Source organism: Silurus aristotelis (assembly GCF_946808225.1).
Source record: "Silurus aristotelis genome assembly, chromosome: 19".
Taxonomy (NCBI): domain Eukaryota; kingdom Metazoa; phylum Chordata; class Actinopteri; order Siluriformes; family Siluridae; genus Silurus; species Silurus aristotelis.
Genome location: NC_139592.1, coordinates 10947363 through 10973116, shown reverse-complemented (window position 1 = coordinate 10973116; position 25754 = coordinate 10947363). Strand labels below are relative to the sequence as shown.

Genomic DNA, 25754 nt, shown 5'->3' with positions numbered 1-25754 from the left:
CTATTCCTTGATCTTCTCTGTTCTGAAACAAGTCAATTTCAGTGTTATCCAAGTCATCTGAAAATGGAGTGGAGGTAACAAGAGCTGTTTTTTTCCTGTGCAACATCTGGAGGTCTCTTTTAAGTTGGTCTCCCATTGCAACATTAGCAGCATTTTGAGATAATTGCAGTTGTGGTTGAGATTTTGAGGTACTTGCGACCTTAAAAACAACATGCACATTTACAAAATTAACAAAAAGGAAGGAGGAAAAAGGCAAACAAAATATTGCTGTTAAACAGTACAACAATCCTGAATAGAAGATAATCGCAAACCTTTACAGCCTTAATAGGTTTTTTCCTTGCTGTGTACTGGTCTTCCAGGTGTCTTCTCCTCTCGTAAAAGCATCCCTTTTTACAATTAAATCTTTGTACACATCTGCAGTTACAAATATATATTAATCAAAGAAAGGCATTATAGCTGTCAGACTGGGCTGAATGAACATAAACACCAATTAAAGGTATATTCCACCCAAAAATTAAGATTCTGCAATCCTTTATTTACCCTCATGTCAATACAACCGGAATGCATTTATTTGTTTTCATAAACACAAACATTGAATAAAAAAAAAAATATATATATATATATATATATATATATATATATATATATATATATATATATATATATATATATATATATATATACTGTATATTATTTTAATTTATTGGAAGCTAAGAGGTTACAAAACGACTTGACATGGGAATGGAAGCATCCAAATTGTATTGTATATTCCGTAAAAACAGATCTCAACATTAATGCTTAACTGTGACAAGTGAATTTGTTTAAAATGGCAACTAAAAGAGTACGCATGATTTGCCTGATTAAAAGATTTTTATGCAATTACATTTTGTATACATTATTATAAATAATTGAAATGGATTCATAATGGTATTCACGCTAAGGAAAACGGTGGTCAGTTATGCTATAGCAATGTTATAGCCGTTAACGTCATTAATTTATGAGTCAGCTAACATTTTTAAATGCACACATGCACTATACACATAGGTTTTTTTTTTCGTGAAACCAGCGTAAACATAAAGTTGGACTTTCTATAGTTTATCAATAATAAACTTACCACCAAGAATGAGTATTTTTGCTGCCAGTATCTTTGCGTGTCCATGTCTGCTTCGACTTGGCAGACGAACCTTTAGGTAGCCACCTTGACTGCTAAGTTGTTCGCGGGATTTGACCTGGTATTCCACTCGTCTGTGCTCTGTATCGGTGCTGTCCACCTTTAAGAGGTCCAGGTCAGGGAAGTAAAACAAAGCAAATTTGAGAAATGACATGATTTCTGCTCAAATATCGCATTCGATGCCCGCTCAATATTGCCTTTTTTAGTTATTTAACCTTGTGGTGTTTTTTTGGGCGGGGCTGAGGTGGAGGAAAAATTACCTCACTACGTACATCACGAGCTGCCCGTCAGGTTGCATACTAACATGGCAAACGTTAGCAAATGCACATACTTATACACAGACCTGACACATAACATGGGTCTGTTCACTGCTACCTTTCCGTTTCTACACTTGCACTTATGACAAACTACACACAGTGTTATGTTTAGTGTCTGGTCGTTAGCTAGCAGCTAGCTAAATTAGCAGCTAGCTGTTATACCAATTGTCAGGCTGATGGACAGGACGCGGAAGCGGAAATAACTCAATCATGGTTTATTTAGTCAGTTCAACAAAAAAACACTCACAGTTGCCGTGGCGAGAAAACAAACAAAGAATATCCGCTCGAGACGAGTAATCCAAAACGAAACTAAGAGTCCGAAAACGAAAGTAAACTGCAACGGCAAAGAGTAATCCGCACATGGACACAGAGTCTGGAAACAGAACCAGCGGGCAGATGACCAGCATGACAATTCAAGAACCGACAGCCTGTGACTCGAGAACGTGAGTTTATATAGTCTATGCAGAGCATGATCCCTGCATGATCCCTGCGGGGAACCTGGGGACGAGCCGTCGACCTGAGGAGGACCTGGGGGCGAGCCGTCGACCTGAGGAGGACCTGGGGTCGAGCCTTCGACCTGAGGAGAACCTAGGGGCGAGCCTTCGACCTGAGGAGGACCTGGGGGCGAGCCTTCGCCCTGAGGAGGACCTGGGGGAGAGCCGTCGCTTTCTGTGGAGCCCGGGGGCGAGCCGTCGCCTTCTGTGGAGCCCGGGGGCGAGCCGTCGCCCTGAGGAGGACTTGGGGGCGAGCCGTCGCCCTGAGGAGGACTTGGGGTGCAAGCCTTCGCCTTCTGTGGAGCCCGGGGGCGAGCCGTCGCCTTCTTCGCGGCCAGGCGGCGGTACGACGTCCACTTCGCGGCCAGGCGGCGGTACGACGTCCACTTCGCGGCCAGGCGGCGGTACGACGTCCCCTTCGCGGCTAGGCGGCGGAACGACGTCCCCTTCGCGGCCAGGCGGCGGAACGACGACCCCTTCGCGGCCAGGCGGCGGTACGACGTCCTTTTTGCGGCCTTTGAACGGGGCTGAGCTCTCTTGGGGACTCTGGAACGGGGCTGAGCTCTCTTGGGGATTTTGGAACGGGGCTGAGCTCTCTTGGGGACTCTGGAAAGGGGCTGAGCTCTCTTGGGGACTCTGGAACGGGGCTGAGCTCTCTTGGGGACTCTGGAACGGGGCTGAGCGGCGCCCTCGGCGGAACTCTGTGGCTGAGCGGCGCCCTCGGCGGAACTCTGTGGCTGAGCGGCACCCTCGGCGGAACTCGGTGGCTGAGAGGCGCCCTCGGCGGAACTCGGTGGCTGAGAGGCGCCCTCGGCGGAACTCGGTGGCTGAGCGGCGCCCTCGGCGGAGAAGCGCTCTCGTGACGGGTCTGTGGCGGAGAGGCGCTCTCGTGACGGGTCTGTGGCGGAGAGGCGCGTTCCTGGAGACACTGTGGCGGAGAGGCGCGCTCCTGGAGACACTGTGGTGGAGAGGCGCGCCCACGGGAACCTCGAAACAGGGCAGCGCGCTTGTAGATGTTCGGTGGCGGCACGGACAGCTCGTGGGAATGCTGGAATGCCATGGCGCGCTCGCAGACGCTTGGAGATGGTGCAGAGCATCCACGAGAACCCCGGAACACAGCAGCGTGCTTGTACAGATCCAGGGGCAGAGCCGTGTGTCCGTGAAAGCCCTGGAACGGAGCCTCGCGTTCTTGGATGCACCGGGATGGAACCGAAAACCTGGGAGAGTCCTGGAACGGAGCTGCGTGCCTTGAAGAGCCATGGAACAAAGCCGCATGCTCTGAAGAACCTTGGGATGGAGAATCCAGAACCAGAGCCGCGCACTCTGAAGAACCTTGGGACGAGGAAAACCTTGAAAACCCCTGAACCAGAGCTGCTTGCCTTGGAGGACCTTGAATCGGAGTCACGTGCTCTGCAGAACCTCAGAACGAAGCATCTTCATCCTCAAGGGGACTCGCGTGGAGATCAAATTTTATCTGGAGTCAAAACATAATGAGATTCCCAGAACTACAGATGATCGACGCTTGAAGAATCTGAATAAAAATAATGATGTAATACTTAATTTTCTTTTTCTTTTTTAAAGTAAAAAATTAAGCAAAATGTTTTTTCCCAGTTTTTTAAGACTATAGCCACCTGTTAATCTGCAGTAAATTCTATATATCACTACTTTTTTACTGTGTATATTCCTGATATGTATTGCAACATAATGTACTTGCACTGCTATACACAGGATGTAAAATATGTTTGTCAATTTCTTTCTTTGCAGAATTCAGTCCGAGATGGTTACAAAAACCTTTTTTACAGTAAATTGATGATTATTGGAACGTAGTTTACCATTTTGTATATAATGGCCTAGTGAAAAACAGCAAAAGGAAGAATGCTCAATATTCTGTATACAGCCTCAAGTTTACTTCACCTAATTTTCTAAGGAAATGATAACAACACCTTGATTAATAATTGAATAATTTAGCTTCCTGTTAATTGCACAAAAAAATGAGGCCTTCATGGAAAATCACATTGTCCATTATTCTCAGTGCCTGAGACCAGCAAAAAGATGGAAATGGAAAACCAAGTGCAGGTAATAGCTGATTGAGTAAGTCTGCTTATCAACATCAGTTTCATGTTTCATATAAATATAATGTGTGTCTATTTACGTAGCATAATGTAACTTCATGAAGTTGTAAATTAATTTTTAAGATGAAAAACAGTCATTTATTATTTGGACTTGCAATTTCATGATATGTATCTTGTTTAGAGTGTTAATGATCTGATTAATAATGATGGAAGATGGCAGCCTCAACAGAGCAACTTGTGTCAGTCTCCTGAGAGCCATCATGAAGAACCAAACATAAGATCTCAGGTAAATACATCCACAATTTAAACTAGATGGTTTGTGTCAGACTACTGACTACTGAAGATCTTAAGTTTCCTATCTTGGCTGTTAATTTATGTTTTGGAATTATAAAAGAGACTTATGCTTATTACTATTATTACTATTATTATTATTACTAGTAGTAGTATTAGTATTAGTAGTAGTAATAATATTATTTATTTATTTATTTTGTTTGTCGTCTTTATTTATTGTACATTTTGCATATGTAGAGAGTTGCACATGGACCATCTTATTTTAATAAATCATATGAATTTGTTACAAAGACATACTGTACTACTGTATATTCTACAGATAATTAAAGACAGGCCAGATATTGTTTGTGGGGCACACCTTGACCAAAGCACTGATTTGCAACCAGCACCTCAGACAACTCAACGAATCAAGGTCCAAACTCAAACACGTTGCAGGTATTGCAGTATACATAATACGGCTTTGTATGGATCATGTGTACCATCCATATAATAATTATATTGAAATAATACTCTGTTTAAAATTAATAGAATCTAATTCTAAGGATGTTCAGTTGGAAGAACTGTTAGAAAGTCATTGAAGTGCCTGTGTTTTGTAAGTGCCTTTCTATTTACTGCTTTCCTTTTTTTTTTTTAGGTGTCAGAGAAGGAAGAGCTCCTTTATCCAGGAGCACCATCTCCAGCGGACAAAGTTTGCTTCTTTTGATTCTTTCATTTTAAGACACAACCTCACAGGAACAGCTCTAGAAGACCTCCTCAAATTGTTTAATGAACATTTCCCAGCATCAGTGCCAGCTACTTCTTACCTGTTTGATAAGGTGTATGGGTGGTAGGGACAATATGAATCACATTTCTATTGTTCTGGATGCACAAACTACATAGGTATTGTTAACAGTCAGATGCAGTGTTCTATATGTCACATGCCATTCGATTTATACACAAATTAAAAAAAATGGCTTATATTTTCTTGTTTTGAATTTAAAAATTAAACACATTCTGGAAAACACCAAGAATACAATAGCAAGAAAAATGTCCACTAATGGCATTATCGAAGACATACATTCAGGTGTGGAGTATGTAAAGTTGAAATGTGATGGTATCCCTGTTTTCAATAGTTCCAATTGTCAGCTATGGCCCATTCAGTGCCAAATTATAGAACTTAATCCAAAAGAACTGAAAAATTATATCTGCATACCATGTTTTTGGTTTGGAGAGAAGAAACCAAACATGACAACTCTGTTAACTCCATTTGTTGATGAGCTTCTAAAGCTGGAGCAACATGGAATACAATGAACAGACACACAGAACCAGCAACATTCATCTAAGGTGCATACCCTGATCTGTAATTTAGATTCAGTGGCTCGTTCACAAATTCGAAACACAAAACGGTTTAATGGAACATATGGCTGTAACTTTTGCTATTATAAAGGTGGGGTTTCATACCCATACATAAGTCCTGAACCTCCTCTCAGATGTGAATTTGAGCATTTTCAGCATGCAATGGCTGCAACTCCTCAGCAGGATGTTATGGGAATTAAAAGTCTGTCCTCTTTAATGAAGATCAAACTTTCAGATGGTTAATGGGTTTGTGCCTAAATACCAGCACAGTGTTTGCCTAGGAGTAACATGGCAGTTAATGACATTATGGCTGGATTCCATTAACGATGATAAACCGTGGTACATTGGCACAAAAACCAATGTAATTAATAAACAGTTACTAGCCATCCAGCCTTCAGTAGAGGTAACTAGAGTCCCACGTTCAGTTAACGTAAATATTGGAAGGCATCTGAATGGAGATCTTTTCTTCTATTTTATTCTTTACCAGTGCTTTATGGTATTCTTTCCAAGAAACTTTGGAACCATTTTTTCCTACTCGTTTTTAGTATTTATATGCTGCTTCAGGAAAAGATACAAATGGTTGACATAGACAATGCAGAGAAGCCACTGAAGAAATTTATTATGGAGTTTGAGAAGTTGTATGGCAAAGAAAATATGATATTCAATGTACACTTGATGATACACATTTCTGCAAGTGTGAGAAACTGGGGACCTCTGTGGGCCACATCCACATTTTCATTTGAGTCTTTTAATGGCACACTTTTTAAGTTATTTAATGGAACAACACATGTCCAACAACAGATTGCAAAGAGACTCCTCAAATGGAGAGACCTTACTAAAAAGGCTGACAAGTATATGAAGAATGCCAAAGACACAGTCAAACAACTGTTTTCTGATATGCAGAACAGCAAGCAAGAGACAGATAAATCACCATAACTGTCAGAGAACGTTAGGGTTTTTGGCAATCCGCATCCAAAGACCATTCCAGTACACCACATAACCGCTATAGAGGATCTTTTTGGTGTCAGGGTACAGCAGTACTTGTGTTATAAGTGTTTTATTATCAACAGTGTGCTTTATCACTCAGAAACGAACAGGATAAACATTGAACACAATAAATGTGAAAAAAAAACCCTGACAGGAATATTATTCCAGAACAAATAAAATTAAACTTCAAATAACTTAAAATATTTTGATCTCCATAAAAATATCTCCAGTCAAACACCAGACGTCTCACAGCTTCATCATGCAGCTCTTCAGAAACTCTCCCTCCGTAAATAACCGGCTGATGGGGTTCTGATTCTCCTCTGCTTTCACACCAGCTTCACTTTCTGATTTTGCTCTGGTGAAAAACGTCAGGTGAATTGTCAGATTCTTCTTTAACTCTTCTACTTTCTGGATCTTCTGCTCTTCATTCAGGTTTTTCAGCTTCTCCTGGTGTTTTGTCTTCTGGTGACGTCTAAGATTCAATTCCTTAATTACAGCCGCAGTCGCTCCACAAATAAGACACACGTGTTAACAGGTGTTACACCAGAATCTGTGAGCATCGTATGTTGTGACCATAGAGGGCGCTGTTGCTAAAATGCAGCTTAAAATAGATCGTCTAGAGAAGTTCACTACGTAAACAGCGTAAATGCAAACATCGGCGTCCACTGTTCATTAAATGTTGTTGCGAGAACGCGCCTAGCGCCGTGCACGTTACCTTAAACGCGCGTGCAGAACGTCGTGCTGCAAAGAAACAGTTGCATGCGCCATGAACTAAAGATTCATTTACAGTACATAAAAAAACTAAGCTATTCAAATGCTTTTGATATTTAAAAAAAACAACTATAATTGTTATTTATTAGTTAAAGCTAATAAAATGTAGTGAGATGCGGATGCTTTAGACTGTTAATTGTATGTATGTATGTATATATATATATATATATATATATATATATATATATATATATATATATATATATATATATATATATATATATATATATATAAAATCACACACAGGATTATCACACCTGGACACATGTCTACAAGTGTTGGACATTCAAAACAACTGCCAACATGCCCAGGTCTGGCCGTTCAAACAAGTTCACCACGAGAGCAGACCGCAAGATTCTAAAAGTAGTCACCAAAAACATTAAAATGTCAGCATTGGACCTACAGTAGGCTCTTGCGTCTCTGGATGTGAAAGTGCATGCCTCTACAATCAAAAAGAGACTACACACATTTACTCACAAGTGTAGTCACCTTTGTGTGAGGTGTGCAAGGAGGAAACCTTTGCTGTCTATGAAAAACATGAAGGCCAGACTGAAATTTTCCAGAACGTAAACAAAGAGCCTCTTAAATGTTCTTTGGACAAATTAGTCTAAAATTTTATTATTTGGACACAGGAACAGAGGACATGTTTGGTTAAAGCCCAGATCTTAATTTCATGAGATCCTGTGGGGTGACTTGAAACGGGCTTTATAGGCAATAAAACCCCTCAAACATCTCACAGCTGAAATAATTCTGTGTTCAGGAGTGGGTCAAACTTTCCTCATAGCGATGTCCAGGACTGGTAAATGGCTACAAGAAGTGTCTCACTGGAGTTATTTGAGCCAAAGGGTACCTTTTAGCAGGTAGGGTGTCCTAAATTTTCCCTCAGTTAGAATATGCATTTTTTTTTATATCTTTTGTTTAATGAGTAAAACAAGGTTACTTTTTGTTGTTTACTTGCAATTAAATAACTTTCTTTAAAAATTTTTTTTAATAAAGATTAGACATATATACGTAATATATTTGTTAATATTTAATGGGGATGTCTTAATTTTCTCATATGACTATATATATATATATATATATATATATATATATATATATATATATATATATATATATATATATATATATATATATATATGGGGTATGGAGACGGATGATCCGCTGTGGCGACCCCTAATGTGTATATGTATATGTATATGTATATGTATATATATATATATATATATATATATATATATATATATATATATATATATATATATATATATATATATATATATATATATATATACAGTGAGGAAAATAAGTATTTGAACACCCTGCTATTTTGCAAATTCTCCCACTTAGAAATCATGGAGGGGTCTGAAATTGTCATCATAGGTGCATGTCCACTGTGAGAGACATAATCTAAGGGGGTCAGAATTCTAGCTGATAGACAGGTGTTCAAATACTTATTTGCAGCTGTATCATACAAATAAATAGTTAAAAAATCATATATTGTGATTTCTGGATTTATTTTTATTTTTTTAGATTATGTCTCTCAAAGTGAACATGTACCTACGATGACAATTTCATAGATATTATAATATAGTACATTATAATATCTATGTATAATAAATCATAGTACTTTGGATACTTAAGTACATTAAGTACATTTGAAGGCAATTATTTTCACTATTTTACTCAGGTAATATTTTACCTAGTGTATCTCTGCTTTTACTTACAGTAGGTACATGGTTTGTGTACTTCATCCACCACTGGTTGTTACATAGAATGTATCTGTTGACATTATTATACAGAAGAGGAAGGTTGTAAAGAATAGATCAGATCAAATGCTGAACTGGGTCATAGTGATCTACAGGACCTTTGTAGCCAATCTGCTTGTCCATGCTTGCTTTATACTTCTCAAAATTACAAAACACACAATTTCATCCTGTGAGACCACCGGTGACTCAGTGCAGGAATTAATGGTAGGCATGTGGTTCAAATTGACCTGCTTGTGCTGTGTCATTCTAACTTAAGAATGCACCACCAGCCCAAGCCACAGAGAAAGCTAGCTTTTAAACATGGTGTATGGACAACCTTGTAACACACAGACGGGGGAACTGAAAACAATCATTTTGGAAATAAGATTGTTTTCAGTTCCCCGGTCTATGTGTTACAAGGTTGTCCATACATCATGTTTAAAAGTTATCTTTCTCTACCTAAATGCACTACTATATAACATTTTATAAAGTAAAAAAAAAAAAAAAAACATAGATCTAAATGCTGTTTGGGAAATATAGGCAAACATTAGTTTGGGTAAGTAATTGCCCATAAGAGCCATAAATATTTCTCAAGGTCTATATCCCTGTATTTATTCAAATACAGACATCCAAAAGTATAGAATTTCTATTGTTTTTGTGAATGATAATAGTTAAGCTTCATTTGTCTTCAACTGGGCATCTAATGTTTTCACATTCTACAACAGATGCAAACTTTGTTTTGTTTTTTTTAAATCCAACTCACTTAACAGCCATAGTCATATGTTCTACTGACTATTTTTTATTTTGCTAAAATATTAGGGTTGTTTTTTATTACTGGTGTAAAAATAATTACTGGTGTGTTAAATTTTCCTTGTGTCTATATTTCTAAATGCCTATCATGCTTTAAACATTGGTGTAAAAGAAGAATATGGCCATCTGAACCCTGCTCATTTTTCCATGTGAACTGTTCTGATCTAATCAATAAAATTTTTTAAGCACAGCAACACTAGGAACTGCTGCCTACATTTGTCTCCTGTGAACTCAGCTATTTGTAGCATTCAAAGCATATGAAACCATTCAACGGCACAGATAAAAATAAGAAATTATGGGATTTTAATGGAATGTTCAGCTGTTATCCAAGTGGGGTCCTGCTGATAAGTTGTACTGAATCCAGTCAAACAGGAAAAATACAGGACAAGTAAGTTTATGATTTATTTTCTCTGCAGTGAGTTAATGCTTTTACATGTCAGTGTGTGTGTATGCCTGTGTGTGTGTGTGTGTGTGTGTGTGTGTGTGTGTGTGTGTGTGTGTGTGTGTGTGTGTGTGTGTGTGTGTGTGTGTGTGTGTGTGTGTGTGTGTGTGTGGTGGTGGTGGTGGGAGGTGTATATAGTTGTAAACTCTCATCAGGCTGGGTGTGTATATCTTTGTTAACTCCCATGAGGTTACTCTATAACATGACACATTAATCATTTGCATGTGTTATTTTTTGGCAAAAAATCTGGGTTATATATTGATTAGTCTGAGATATGCAAGCAAACCCTTCCCCATCATCAATCATCTGTTAATCTGAATTTTGGTGCTTGCACTAGAAAATAAAAAAACATATTGTAGCTTTTATGATGACTCCTAATTCTTTCAATATTAAATGTCTGGAATGTGTTTTGCTACATTCGCTTTGTTTTATGGATAGAGTTCTTCTTGGCTGCAGTTAACTGTTCAGCTGCTATGGATCTGGATGAAGTGACCTTATTTGCCATTGCTGTGGGCATGCTTGCTGTTCCACTTTTAGTTTTCATGGCAATCTTCATGTTGTGGCCTTCATCACTCATCAAGGTTTATTTCTGGTAAATAAAACAATTGCACTGTAAGCTTGTATTTCATTTGTACATTCACAATCAGAAACATTTATTATTATTATTTGTTTTAATAAACCTATTACAGATTTAGTATTTTATTGATCTTGCATGCTGTAGTCATACCACAGACTGTTATACAAAGTAAAATCTGGCACCCTTATTGATTGATTTATTTTTTTAAAAAAGCCTTGCAAATGCTGTATGCAGAATTCAATTACAAAAGTTTTTTAATTCAGCAAAGGTTTTAAGTAGAAACCACTTTTCAGCTAGAACTCATAACCATTCAACAAACCAAAATGGTATTAAGTACGTATTTAGTGCAACTTGAAGAATTTTTTACTCTTTTAGCGTAATTACAGAATAGTACACCGTTTAGGAATAATATACTTGTTGATATAGTCTTGTGAAGGTGGTTCTTGAATTGTTCTTTAAGTTTCCTTTGGATTCAATGCATAGTTTACTAAGATTGTTGTACATTAAGGACTTCCCTAGAACGAAAGAGAACTTGGATCTCTCTTACAGTTTTAAGCCTAGCATTCATAAAAGTTGTTTTTAGACCTCTTGGTCGTTCACAAAGGGTTACATGTGCTTTTGGGTTTTTATGTGCGCTTTTGGTGTTTTAGATCTTTTAGGTGTTTGTGTGTTTTAGTTACTGTTCAGAAAGCATTCAGTCTAAGAACCCATAACTGTTTAATTGTATATGTATATGTGGTTTTAGATTCTAAACTTTTTCATTTTAATTAATATTTTTAACTGTGTGTATCAATACATATTAACATATTTATTAACATACTCTTGAAAATCTATTCAAGTTTTCATGTACTTATTTTTTTTTTTTATTATTATTATTTTTGCTTGCTAGGTATTGGAGGCACACCTTGGGTCTGCAGGTGTACCATGCTGATTGTGGAGGATATCGGTTTTGTTACTCCTCCAGAGGGAGGCCTGGTGTCAGGCCATCCATCCTCATGCTGCATGATTTCTCTGCACACAAAGACACATGGCTCTCTTTGATTAAGGTGTGTTATTCAGACTTGCACCTTTACTGAAAACAAAGATCCAAGGTAATACAACTTTTTTATCCATATTGTATACAGTACCTTCCCAAACACTTACACCTTCTGTGCGTGGACATGCCAGGACATGAGGGGACCACACGTACCAGTGTAGAAGATTACTCTATCCAGGGACAGGTTAGGAAAATACACCAAGTAAGCATGTTGGAAGTGCCATTTTTGCTACATTTATAATAAATTTATTATGAGAACAAGACAAAAGGGGCAGAATGGAAATGTTTTACTGTTATTAAGGAGTAAAAACAAAAAATGATACACTGAATCAAAATATAACTAAAATTACATTCAATATTTTGTGCTGTGACAATATACATATGAGAAACAATTGTATATACCCACGTTCAATTAGCTACTAAAATTTACACAAGTTATCTAGTTTATTGCTCTGTTTAGATTTTTGAAGGTGAACACTGAATATAGTACCTTTAATTAATGCTTTAATGTCCAGACTATAAACTTTAAACAGCCTGTAATTGATCTGCACAGTTTACTGGTGTTTCTAAGTTTGTAGAAAGAATTCATCTGAACCGGAAGCCGTTTCACTTGGTGGGCACATCAATGGGAGGGAATGTAGCAGGCGTGTATGCAGCATGCTACCCTTCTGACCTCTGTAGTATGACACTCATCTGTCCAACTGGTTAGTCTATTGCAAGTTTATATTGGTTTATATCATATAAGGCACATGCATGAGGCTTAAGTACTAGTTCTATAAAAAGAAACAAAATTTTATTAAACTATTATTAACACTATTCCGTAAATTTGATGATACTGTATATCACATAGGTTACCTATTACTCTTCCTCATTCCACCCATCCAGGTCTAAAGTATCCTTCCAAGAGCAAATTTGATAACCACGTGCATGAGCTGGAGCTCAGTGAATACACATTGGGCATCGCTTTCATTCCATCTACGCCACAAGAGATGGAAGAAATGCTGAGGCTCTGCTCCCATGTACGCTTCAAAGTCCCCCAGCAGGTACCCATTTCCTGGATTTTGAGGGTAACCTTTATGTGTGTTTGGGTTAATTTGATGTTCAAATATGCCTAATATTATACCATTTGCAACATTGTAGATTCTTCAAGGACTGGTAGATGCACGACTTCCACACAATGACTTTTATCGTGAAGGTCAGTGTGGAAGCACTGCTCTGTCTTTGCTTTGTGATGCCATTTAAATGTGTATATTTACTGTATATCAATATACAATGTCTTTGTTTCTACTTTTTTAAATAAAATCTTAGTTTTTATGGAGATCATGAAGGAGAAGTCTAAATATGCTCTGAATGAACACATGCACTTGATAACCACCCCTCTTCAAATCATCTGGGGAAAGCAGGACCAGGTAGGTGTGCACATGAAGCGCACATGAAGTTGTTATGTAATATCGGATGTTCTACATTTGTATTTAGGGTGTGGCAGTTTATATCATGAATGATATAGAGGAGTTCTTTGCCTGAGCATAATGTATTTATTATTACTGCAGTAAATTGTTAATTTGCTGTCACTATCTTTGAAATTATTCAGAAGACATTTTGACACTATTATATTATTATAATTATCCCTAAATTGTGATATGATATATTCATACTCATTATACCTCCCAAACTCTAACTCATGAAATCCATAAACCATCTGCAGGTAGTAGATGTATCTGGGGCATGTTTGCTGGCTGAAGCTTTGCCGAACTGTCGTGTGGACCTACTGGAAAATTGCGGCCATTCTGTAGTGATGGAGCGACCCAGACACACTGCCAAACTCCTCGTAGAATTCCTCATCTCTCAGCAGAGATTGCCGACTATAACAACCAAGAAGACATAAAAAGCCTACTTTATATACAAAACATTCAGCTAATCCTTAATGTTCTTGTTTTGCCCGTGCAAAGGTGCGGCATCTCAGACAAAGCAGTAATATTATAGCATTATGATCATATTCATCCCTTTTTATTTGTAAAATAAATTACATTTTTAATGCATTAAGCAATACTTTTGGATACTGTATGTCTGTATGATATAGCTATGCTCCTCAAAATGAGGCCTGGTGACTATAATGGATTCATAAAGCATAGATGGAAGGAATGTTTGTGAATTAAAAAGCTCTAATTTAATAAATATAATGGTAGACATTTCCTAATGTTTCAGTAGTTAATAGGTTTATAAAATAAAACTGTGCTACAATCCTAGAAGTATCAATGGAAGTTTGTTCTATACTGAAACAAACCCATGCCTGTGGGATGGATATATATATACCAGTACTGTATAATATATATATATATATATATATATATATATATATATATATATATATATATATATATATATATATATATATATATATATATATATATATATATATTATACAGTACTGGTATACAGGTTTTGGGCAGTTTTGAAAAAAATGTGAGCAGGATCAAATCTAATCAATATTTGGTGTGACCACACTGCACATAGTCAGGGATTTTGTAGAATCAGCATCATAATACATTTTATATGTAGGTTGAAACACAGTCATTAAATTAAACAGAAACAGTTGTGTAGGATGCTTAAAACTGGGTGAGAAACAGTCAGACTCTGCCAATAGGGTGACATTATGGAAGTAAATTTCATGTCACAGGTCATACACTATGACAAAAGCACAGCAACAATTCACAGGGTACTTTTAATGCATCAGCATGATTTCGCCCAGACAAAGATTTCAAAGCAGACTGGGGTTTCAATATGTGGTGTTCAAGCTATTTTAAAACTGTGATTTTGGGGACTGTAGACGTAGTGGTTGGCCAAAGAAACTTAAAAAGACACATCATGCATACTCTCCTTTGACATCATCGGAAGATGTCCAGCAGACTAATTTACAGAAAACTGTTGATTTCATTTCTATTTTATAAATTGATAACGAAACTATAAATATAGTGTATATTGTGTATTTTAGTGGCAGGCCATGCATTTGGCCTTCAGAAGGGATTTACCCAACTTAATCCACCTCTTAATACCACCACTATCATGTCGCAATTATAGAAATTATTATAGAGAGGCATTTCACATATGGAGGCTGAATACCATTTTACTAAAGCAAGCTCCAAACCAAAATTGTGCCACCTACATCATCTGGAGCAGTCAGAACCAATATTTTTTATTAGTGTTTGGGTCAGCACTGATGTATATATATTTTAATAGTGTTTGGGTCAGCACTGATGTGTGTGTGTGTGTGTATATATATATATTTACACTGTTTGGTCAAGATTGAATTTACTAAAATGACTTTTCTATTTGTTTAGTTATTCAGTTCATAAATGAGTTTTTGTGTGTAATTACTTTGGGGATGTTTTATTATGTAGAGTTGTATTATATAGAGAACAATGCGAACTTGAATAATTTAGTAGTAAAGCTCCTCTACACAGACTCGTGGGCATTTTATAGAACAGATGTATTGTTGCAGTTACCCGGATGTTCAATTAACATAAGCGGCGGGTGTCACGTGACTGCTGACTCCGCTCGGCTCCATGTCTGTATGTTGTGCGGTGGAGTCACATCCGGCTACGACCTGCATGCTAACACTGTTCTCCGCTAACAGGTAAGAATGTGTTCGTTTCACCGCCTAACAACGAGGAAAGTGTGCTTTTCTTTTATTGATTTACCGCGAGTCTATTTAGCCGGTCGCTGTGCAGGGAGGCTTGATGCTACTAGTATTAGTCATAACGGGCTATGGACATTATCATGCAGACGTATTGCCACCTTAATCATTCATTATGGTGCTATTTAATGTATCGGATCTATAAATGAACTACACAATAACCAGCGATGGGTGTGTTTCGGTTTCGGGATGTGTGTTTATCAGATCCTTTTCTTCATGTTATTAGCTAAATAATGTTATTCGCTGCGCTGCCTGACATGCTAATGTGCAGTTTTCTCATTGCTTCTGCTTCTGTTACTGTTTTCAGATCACCTGTGAAAGTGAGTCATATCTCAGTTTGTAAAGGCTTATAATCGGGTTGTAATCGTACCATTCTTTGCAGATCTTTCTCTGTGAGCCTGACCAGTTTACCAAAGTTTTAACAAATGGATAATGGAGACTGGGGGAATAGGGTGAGTATGGTCTTGACTGCTATATGTTTCTATAAGCCCATTCTTTTCAAGGTGGACTGTATCTGTGATTTTGCATCCTAATTGCATTGTAAATAATATTTAAAAAGATAATACAAGGTATTGCAGTAAAGCAACAGTATAGATTAAGTTCTTTTTTTTAACCCTTGCTTGAAGCTCATATACATTTTGAAGCCTTGTTATTAGAAATTAATATGAATACACACATTCTTTACCTGGTGAATCCTTTGCTGTGTGTGTGTGTGTGTGTGTCTGTGTGTGTGTGTGTGTGGGGGGGGGGGGGGTGTTTACAAGTGTATTTGTGTAGCTGTTGCTGAGGATTTATAACTCTATTTACTTAATGTGCACGTTTGATCAGGCACACAGAGCATGATGTGCACAGTGTATTTATATGAGCCGGATGTAATACTGAGATGTTTAAGAGCCCCATTTATTAGATTTATGCACTGGCATGTGAGTAGCATATCTATCACTGCTGTGCTAAGAATGGCCCACCGCACAAATATTATATTATATAGTAAGGTAATAACATAAGCCCAGTCTTGGTCATATGGCAGTACAAGGTGGGTGACAAACTACATATAACAACAGATGGATAACAGTCACTAATTAAATACCCCATTGTGCATTCATGTAAGGTGTACCTCATAAAAGAGCAGATGAAACATCAACGTAGGTTTGTTTTAATAAAAAGATGTAGATGTTTATCAGATGTTCTTGAGACAACTTTAGTAGGCATTTTTTATATTTGTCTTCACTGATCCGCTTTTATTTTTTTCCTAGATGACTCACCCAATCACCTTAAATGTCGGCGGTCACCTCTACACCACCTCGATGACAACACTTCAACGGTACCCCGACTCTATGTTGGGTGCCATGTTCCGCGGTGACTTACCCACATCACAAGATGCTCACGGAAACTACTTCATTGACCGCGATGGCACTCTGTTCCGCTACATATTAAACTTTTTGCGTACATCTGAACTGACTCTGCCAGTTGACTTCCTGGAGATGGATCTCCTGCGTAAGGAAGCTGACTTTTATCAGATCGAGCCCTTAATCCAATGCCTCAGTGACCCAAAGCCACTGTATCCTCTTGACACCTTTGAACAGGTGTTGGAGCTGTCCAGTACCCGCAAACTCTCTAAGTACTCAAACCCAGTAGCTGTTATTATCACCCAACTGACCATAACCACTAAAGTCCACTCGCTGCTCGAGGGAATCTCAAACAACTTCACCAAGTGGAACAAACACATGATGGACACTAGAGACTGTCAAGTATCCTTCACCTTTGGACCTTGTGACTACCATCAAGAGGTATCTCTCAGGGTTCATCTCATGGACTACATCACTAAACAGGGCTTTACAATTCGAAACACTCGAGTACACCACATGAGCGAGCGTGCCAATGAGAACACAGTGGAGCACCACTGGACTTTCTGCCGGCTCGCTTACAAAGCAGAAGACTGACAAAGCTAGAAACTGTGCTAAACTGCTCATGCCAATGCTATAATCTAATTAAGCTGCATATGTTTTGTTGCTTATTGTGTGACCAAACTCAGTAATGAGGAAAAGGGAAAATAATAATGTTATAGTTATCAACCAAATTGTTTTATTCTTATTGCAGTTTTTTATATATATATATATATATATATATATATATATATATATATATATATATATATATATATATATATATATATATATATATATATATATATATATATATATATATAATGATCATTCCAGGTGGTGTCAAAAAGTCGATGTGCTGTAGACCACTGTCGGATCCAAAATATATGCAGACACCTTTTGGTCTATCATGTAGCAAAATATTTCTTCATATAGTCACACTAGGTTAAAATTTGACAAAGAATTTGCAAAGCTGAATGCATGCATGTTCTGTAGCTAAAGTATTAAACTGTTGTGTCAAATTAGACAGCTTTCTTTGTTTTCCTTTAACACTAAATACAAATTGTCCACATTTTATGTGGATGCTTTTTGGCCTTCTTTCTTTGCAAGTTATTATATAAATTAAAACGTTCTCTACAACAGTCCTTGTCTGTCTATCAGCTAAAACACAGTGGTTTATGTACATTTGAATATGTATGGTTAGTGACTGTAGACCATCACCTATTCTTGTAAACATTAATTACTTTTTTAATTAGGACAGCAGTGACAATAAAGGTTGACTGTGATCTTTGTGTGACAATGTTGCTAAATGCTTTTACTATATTATCACAAAAAATCTCATTTGACATACAGTGAGGAAAATAAGTATTTGAACACCCTGCTATTTTGCAAGTTCTCCCACTTAGAAATCATGGAGGGGTCTGAAATTGTCATCGTAGGTGCATGTCCACTGTGAGAGACATAATCTAAAAAAAAAAAAATCCAGAAATCACAATGTATTATTTTTTTTTTTTAACTATTTATTTGTATGATACAGCTGCAAATAAGTATTTGAACACCTGAGAAAGTCAATGTTAATATTTGGTACAGTAGCCTTTGTTTGCAATTACAGAGGTCAAACGTTTCCTGTAGTTTTTCACCAGGTTTGCACACACTGCAGGAGGGATTTTGGCCCACTCCTCCACACAGATCTTCTCTAGATCAGTCAGGTTTCTGGCCTGTCGCTGAGAAACACGGAGTTTGAGCTCCCTCTAAAGATTCTCTATTAGGTTTAGGTCTGGAGACTGGCTAGGCCATGCCAGAACCTTGATATGCTTCTTACAGAGCAACTCCTTGGTTATCCTGGCTGTGTGCTTCGGGTCATTGTCATGTTGGAAGACCCAGCCTCGACCCATCTTTAATGCTCTAACTGAGGGAAGAAGGTTGTTCCCCAAAATCTCGCAATACATGGCCCCGGTCATCCTCTCCTTAATACAGTGCAGTCGCCCTGTCCCATGGGCAGAAAAACACCCCCAAAGCATGAAGCTACCACCCCCATGCTTTACAGTGGGGATGGTGTTCTTGGGATGGTACTCATCATTCTTCTTCCTCCAAACACGTTTAGTGGAATTATGACCCAAAAGTTCTATTTTGGTCTCATCTGACCACATGACTTTCTCCCATGACTCCTCTGGATCATCCAAATGGTCATTGGCAAACTTAAGACGTGCCTGGACATGTGCTGGTTTAAGCAGGGGAAACTTCCGTGCCATGCTTGATTTCAAACCATGACGTCTTAGTGTATTACCAACAGTAATCTTGGAAACGGTGGTCCCAGCTCTTTTCAGGTCATTGACCAGCTCCTCCCATGTAGTTCTCGGCTGATTTCTCACCCTCCTTAGGATCATTGAGACCCCACGAGGTGAGATCTTGCATGGAGCCCCAGTCCGAGGGAGATTGACAGTCATGTTTAGCTTCTTCCATTTTCTAATGATTGCTCCAACAGTGGACCTTTTTCACCAAGCTGCTTGGCAATTTCCCTGTAGCCCTTTCCAGCCTTATGGAGGTGTACAACTTTGTCTCTAGTGTCTTTGGACAGCTCTTTGGTCTTGGCCATGTTAGTAGTTGGATTCTTACTGATTGTATGGGGTGGACAGGTGTCTTTATGCAGCTAACGACCTCAAACAGGTGCACCTTCAATTTTATAATAATAAATGTAGTGGAGGTGGACATTTTAAAGGCAGACTAACAGGTCTTTGAGGGTCAGAATTCTAGCTGATAGACAGGTGTTCAAATACTTATTTGCAGCTGTATCACACAAATAAATAGTGTAAAAATCATATATTGTGATTTCTGGATTTTTTTTTTTTAGATTATGTCTCTCACAGTGGACATGCACCTACGATGACAATTTCAGACCCCTCCATGATTTCTAAGTGGGAGAACTTTCAAAATAGCAGGGTGTTTAAATACTTATTTTCCTCACTGTAAATAACTAAACAACAGTGGACAAATATTGCCTGTAGAAAAAAAAAGTAGCATAATGGAACAGCAGCTTCATGGTTTTTAGTTTTATTCTGAGCTTGTGTCCATTTTCTGTGTGTTCTCTAGCGTGCATGTATGTTTCCTCTGGGTACTCCAGTTTTCTCTCTGAAACATACTGGGGTAAGTGGATTGGCTATAAGAAATAGCCTGAATTTGCACATCCAGGGTGTATCCTAGGCTCGCTTCCAAAAAAATAGGATCTGGATCCACACTGAGACCTCGACTAGAATAAAGTAGATCGTTATCTAACTGCACAGCTGTACTTTTTACAGATCTGCAGTACCTGCTGGGCCAGGTAAAATGATTTTTGGCCTACATTTAATAACTATGTTGAAATAATGTGCACCTGTATATTATGGACGCACCTAAATCAAAAAGGCCAGTGCCTGTAGGTACAGAGCAGGTGTACATACAGCAAACAGCTCTTTTCTCTGGGGTTTGATTGTGTAAATACCAACCAGGCATAACTGATATTTTGTATTGCTGTACCAGGTGAAAGGATTATCAGGCTACAGTCGGTAACTGTATTGAAATAACGTGCACCTCTATATTATGGGAGCACCGGATTAAAATGCCCATTGTCCGTACAACGCAGGTGTACCTAATAATATGGCCACGCGTGTACATACAGCACAAAAGCTCTTATCCAGGGTTTTCTGTTGATTTGGTTTGACCCAGCTTGATTTGCCCCCTCTCTAAAAGTTCCACTTGGTACAATCGTTTTAAATAGCTTATGAGCATGCGCAATGCCGTGAACGACCCCGCCATGTTGTCCTGTCATGTCAGCCTACAGTAACATGCATGATATTACAAAACGAGGGAAGGACGAGTCAAATGTCACATTTGGACTCAATAACAGCGCAGAGTTTTTGAAGCACATGTGTTTACTCCGATCTGACGTTTAAGGAGGCAACATGTTTAAAAAGAACAAAAACGTTAAGTATATTTTAAGTCTTTTTCCAGGGAAACGACGCTTTGGAATTTACCGGTTTTTGCCCATTTTCTTCTGCATCGGAGGAGTCATGGAGTGGGTCATGATCAACGTGCGAATAGGACGAGAGACATTTTGTAAGTAATTGTGTTGGCTTAAATCTCTTAACATGTGAACCTTAGAACCTCCACTGCAAAAGGAAAGGATTTGGGCTGTGTGTTTGTGTGTCTGTATAATAAAGATCAAGAGGTCTGTTTGCTGCAAATTTGGTCTAAAAGTCACATTAATGAACCCCAGAAATTGTACTCAGAACTAATCAGATGTTTGTTTTTCTGTTCAGATGATGTCTACAGGAGAAAGCGCTCTGAGAGGGAGTACCAACAGAAAATTGAAGATTGAATAATTGTACTTCCTGAATCAGAACCAAAATAAACACTTTCACTCCTCCAAATATGTGCATTCGAGTTGAGCGATACCAACATGCAGCAAGACCATAGCCAAATGGATTTATGAGTACTAAAAGTGAACTGCATTGTACTGCTTTTCAAAAGGCCAGAAGAAAGTTTTTTTTCCCCAACATGTATTTAATAAAATTTTACATAATCTGATTTATAGCACATCAGTTTGGCATAATCATTTTTAAATGTCATTTATCCACAACTTTACCAAATTCATGAAATCAGTGGTTTACAGGTATTGCATCTTTCCATGCACTAATTTTTACCTGTGCTATTTTCTTTTTTCATGCACCACATGCTTTTAAAATATTGCCTGATACATATAGCACAGATGGTTTACTCTTCTAACACTACTTAATACAGTAGTTTGATGATTTAGATATTTTCTAAACACAAAGCAAAGTCAGGACAAAGCTTTGAAAGCCTTTTTCAGACATAAAGGTGCTTGGAATAATAACCAAATATGGTCATATTATCCCCAAGTGCCAGTTAGAACTGCAGAAGGAGTCCTCTCTCTACAGTTCTTCTGGATCTTTAGCTTACTTGTAGAGACCAATTGGAAGAGATCTTAGACAGATAAAGCTGTTTGGATGCTGGGCAAGTATCAGCGGGTTCCCATCAAGTCGCACCTCTGCCATGTTGTACCTGATGTAATGTGTGTCATTGCCCTTGCAGAAAGTTTCATCCGTCAAGGTGGTTATGTTGTTATTCTGCATGAAGAAATAAAAGAGCATTCTTTTCTTAATGGGTAAAACCTTATTTGTTTGATGTCATATAATATTTCAACCCATGGCTATAATAGAAAAATACAATGTAATGTATTTAATTGTAATTATTAAAATGGATTTTAATTTAATTTTACTATAAAATCATTCACCTTTTTTGAGTTTCTGTAATTATTTGTGTTCCACTGATTACTTGTATTAGAATATTATATTATATGTAAGTCTTTTTATAAATAGCAAATACACTTAAATTTAAGTTTTCTATCTTCAGAGCATATTTGGTTGCAGGTTTTTGTTTTAATCGAGCAGGAGTTACACCTGATGCCTCCTGTTTAATAAATTAATCTGTGTTTTCAGTAAACTCAGGCATGTCTTCTGCTGGTTGGAATGAAAATCCATTTCCACACTGGCTCTTTCTGGATAAGACTGAACAGCCATGTTGTAGTGCATGCATAGTTTCAGCTATCATATACAGTGTTTCTATAAGTATTCACCCTCACAAAGTTTTTTACATTTTGTAAAATTACAATTTAGGGTAGATTTCTTTTTCTTGTTTGTGTGGAACACTTCAAGGTGCAAAACATCTAAGTCTCTATCGTCTGTGCATACTTGGGTCCTGATTTTTTGCCAGTTTGTGCTTGGGTTGGATGTGACAAGCAATTTCTTGGTCCTGTCTCAGATTCTCAGTGGCATTGAGGGGTCAAATCTTTGGCTGGACCATTCTAAGACCTTCAGTTTCTTGGTTTGGGACCAGTAAAATTTAGCTTTTTGATATGCTGAGGGTGGTTGTCCTGTAGACTGGGAATTGTTTTCTTTTGTCATTATGCTGTATTTTACCCATTTACCTTGCTCTAAACTCAGACTAGAGTCTCTGCACATAAAAAAAAAGCATCCAGACCACACAATACTACCACCACCGGGTTTCATTGTGCAGATTGTTATGCGAAATGTTGCAGGCTTTCTGGCAAAAAAGTAGTGACAAGAATATCAGCCTTGATTTTACTGGACTGAAGAAACCTTTCCCACATGTTTGCTGATTCTTTAGTATGCCTTTTGGCAAATTTTAGTTTTCCATAAAACCCTGCCATGTGGACTGTCCAGGCTAAGTTACTCCCATCTGACCTGTGGATCTCTTTAGATCCTTCAAAAATTCGCTTTCACAACACTGGGGATGAATACTTATCTATAAATAATTTTACTGTTTTGAAAACTGTTGGTTTTTACTTATAATATTGTATAATGGTCTCGATTCATAGCATATTTTCCTATTTAATTTTATTTTAGTTCTGGGTTGTGAAATTACAAAATAAGAAAAAGTTCAAGATAGAGATTAATTGAATAATTGTGTAAGGCACTGTATGACAAGGACTTTGTGCTTCAAAGAATTAATATCCACATGCTAAATTGGTGCGTATCAATGTCGACATTCTAATTGATTTCCCTTGCTACTGTCACCTTAAGATTTGTCATATAGATATATTTATTCTGCAAAGAAATCTAGATTTTTAAATTCAAACAAGTAATCTAGTTCAGATCATATTACTGCTGAACAATGATTAAGCATATTTATGTATGATTATGTGGTGAAAATTGAACGAACATGAAGATGCACAACATGCAGACTCTCAGGAAGTGGTGGAATAGCCTCCAATTCATTGTCGCCAAGGTAGAGGTATGCCAGTTTTCTGAGTTTCTGTAATTGCAAATGCAAACAATAAATTATATGCAAAATGTTAAAAGGTTATAAAGGTGATATTTATTTGTAGAATACTTGCACATATTTATCAAATTTTTGCCACCTTCAAAACAGTTGATCTGATGCCTTTTGTTTTAAGACGATTGTGATTGGCATTGAGTGAGATAAGCTTTGGGGGAAGCATTGGTAGTTTAATTAGTTTGTTCTCAGCTAGTGTTAGTTCTTCCAGTTGTTCCAGTTTGGAGAAGGCTCCATCCTCAATTTCCGTAATGAAATTGCCAGTCAGATCAATCCTTTTCAGCGTGCCTAGAATACATTTACATATAAACAATCAAAATCATTTTTAATATAATGCTGAAAATATACTTTTGCTCTCCAAGGTTCTGCTAGAAAGGTGTAGTGACTTTTTGCAGTACATACTGAGTGAATTAGACATCTGGCTAAAGACTGGAAGCTTTAATCTATCTTAAAATAGATATATTAGCAAGAGCTGTGTGCTGGCTTCAGATATCACTTCTTGGAAATTATATTTCAATCATTATTCTGACTATACTGAATCAGCCCCCCCAAACCCCCCACCCCCTTGTATTTCTCCTTACCAACATCAGCAAAGTCTTTGTTGGTGATTTTTTTTATTTTGTTGAAGCGTGCATAAAGGTATGTGGTTTCCTTTGGCAAAGCTGGTATTGCTGTCATCTCTGGAGTGACCTCTTCACAATACACAGATCCAGACAAACAGACACACAGCAAGCAAGTAGGAAGATCTAGGGGAAAATCATTGAATTAATCATAAATACTTCTTTAACGTAAATATTAATACTTATTTAGGTGTTTTAAATGTGAATTGATCAATCACCTGCTTCTTTTTTCTCTAATGCTGAACCTTCATCGTTTCCATTATCAACACTTTCATAATCTGGGACTGTATTGACCATTTCCTTGAATGAAGTCCAAACAAGAATTAATAAAAGAATATAGAGGAATTTTCTTGTATATCCTTCATTTAATATGCATAGAGTTTCAACCATTTATTTGTTTTTTTGCTCAGTTCTAGTATGCTTATAACAATACATTGCAACAGATTGTTTGTTTTAGAATAGGTATGTAGGTTGCACTGTCTACTGCATACAATTGTTTAGACCAAGATTCATATTGTCTTGATGCAGTTTTATTTCTAAATCAGCATGTGAATTATTGAGGAAAATAGTTTAAAGACATAAGATCATATAATCTTTTCTTCTTTAGGCACAATCTGTAATCTTTCCAGAGTAGCCAAATGCATCTATTTAAAAACTTCTGTTTAAAATCAGTTAACCTTTGTTAGGCTTCTTACCTTATAATCTTCCATGTCCACCAAGCTGGTATGTGGCTGCACAAGAAATTCCTTGTTTTTAAATTCCATTTGATCATTTTGTGCTGTTGCACATAATATCCATGGTACAATCAGAAAGGAGAAAAAACAACAAAACAACATCCTCAGGTCCATTTTGTACAGTTCAGACGTAGTGCTGAAGAGACAATGACTGTGTTGCACTGTGTCTGAAATTAGAGCCTTTAAAGTAATTTTGTGGAGGCCCTGCCTATGAGCTAAAGAGTCTGTGAGACAAACCTTAACTCACTGTGTGCTGCTCTGTGGCATGTCAGGTACAGACATTCTCAAACATGTCCTGTTTTTAACATGAATCCTGAGTTATAAAGGATATTATATATATATATATATATATATATATATATATATATATATATATATATATATATATATATATATATATATATATATATATATACTGTAT

The 25754-nt window shown here is 37.5% G+C and overlaps 4 protein-coding genes across 10 annotated transcripts in view; 3 read left to right on the top strand and 1 right to left on the bottom strand.

Annotated features, from left to right (window-relative positions):
- The window catches only part of abhd6b (abhydrolase domain containing 6, acylglycerol lipase b), a 39995-nt gene extending 25698 nt beyond the window's left edge, over positions 1-14297 (top strand). For 2 of the 7 annotated variants that reach the window (XM_083570636.1, XM_083570637.1), the window contains exons 2-11: positions 4980-5033; positions 10188-10384; positions 10877-11030; positions 11905-12061; positions 12140-12253; positions 12623-12755; positions 12937-13094; positions 13192-13246; positions 13360-13464; positions 13761-14297. In XM_083570636.1, the coding sequence (XP_083426762.1) occupies positions 10912-11030; positions 11905-12061; positions 12140-12253; positions 12623-12755; positions 12937-13094; positions 13192-13246; positions 13360-13464; positions 13761-13936 (1017 nt within the window). In that variant the 5' untranslated portion in view covers positions 4980-5033; positions 10188-10384; positions 10877-10911 and the 3' untranslated portion in view covers positions 13937-14297. Of the gene's footprint in view, positions 1-3813; positions 4341-4664; positions 4781-4979; positions 5172-10187; positions 10385-10876; positions 11031-11904; positions 12062-12139; positions 12254-12622; positions 12756-12936; positions 13095-13191; positions 13247-13359; positions 13465-13760 lie in introns of those variants that run through there. The other 5 variants (XM_083570634.1, XM_083570635.1, XM_083570633.1 and 2 more) reach the window with 4 other exon arrangements.
- A 1386-nt stretch (positions 14298-15683) lies between these two features.
- kctd6b (potassium channel tetramerization domain containing 6b) lies at positions 15684-17853 on the top strand. Its single transcript, XM_083570417.1, has 2 exons — positions 15684-16197; positions 16999-17853. Exons 1-2 carry the CDS (start codon positions 16171-16173, stop codon positions 17683-17685), a joined length of 714 nt encoding a protein of 237 aa, XP_083426543.1. The 5' UTR covers positions 15684-16170; the 3' UTR covers positions 17686-17853.
- Positions 17854-20939: 3086 nt separating this feature from the next.
- Positions 20940-21533, top strand: uqcc5 (ubiquinol-cytochrome c reductase complex assembly factor 5). Its single transcript, XM_083570064.1, has 2 exons — positions 20940-21219; positions 21423-21533. The coding sequence occupies exons 1-2, from the start codon at positions 21066-21068 to the stop codon at positions 21479-21481; spliced, it is 213 nt and encodes a 70-aa protein (XP_083426190.1). The 5' UTR covers positions 20940-21065; the 3' UTR covers positions 21482-21533.
- A 112-nt stretch (positions 21534-21645) lies between these two features.
- On the bottom strand, positions 21646-25519 carry ognb (osteoglycin, paralog b). Its single transcript, XM_083570055.1, has 6 exons — positions 25295-25519; positions 24818-24899; positions 24561-24725; positions 24065-24267; positions 23866-23958; positions 21646-22250 (listed from the first exon to the last, which is right to left on the bottom strand). The coding sequence occupies exons 1-6, from the start codon at positions 25445-25447 to the stop codon at positions 22080-22082; spliced, it is 867 nt and encodes a 288-aa protein (XP_083426181.1). The 5' UTR covers positions 25448-25519; the 3' UTR covers positions 21646-22079.
- Between the last annotated feature and the right edge of the window lie 235 nt (positions 25520-25754).

Bases quoted from the DNA above. Each gene is read 5' to 3' on its own strand.
- kctd6b (XM_083570417.1), top strand. From the start codon at position 16,171: ATGGATAATGGAGACTGGGGGAATAGG. The intron at 16,198-16,998 runs GTGAGTATGGTC...TTTTTTTCCTAG, and splicing joins ATGGAGACTGGGGGAATAGG to ATGACTCACCCAATCACCTT.
- uqcc5 (XM_083570064.1), top strand. From the start codon at position 21,066: ATGTTTAAAAAGAACAAAAACGTTAAGTATATTTTAAGTCTTTTTCCA. The intron at 21,220-21,422 runs GTAAGTAATTGT...TTTTCTGTTCAG, and splicing joins AATAGGACGAGAGACATTTT to ATGATGTCTACAGGAGAAAG.
- ognb (XM_083570055.1), bottom strand. From the start codon at position 25,447: ATGGACCTGAGGATGTTGTTTTGTTGTTTTTTCTCCTTTCTGATTGTA. The intron at 24,900-25,294 runs GTAAGAAGCCTA...ACTTCATTCAAG, and splicing joins TGGACATGGAAGATTATAAG to GAAATGGTCAATACAGTCCC. The intron at 23,959-24,064 runs GTGGCAAAAATT...TTGCAATTACAG, and splicing joins TCAGATCAACTGTTTTGAAG to AAACTCAGAAAACTGGCATA.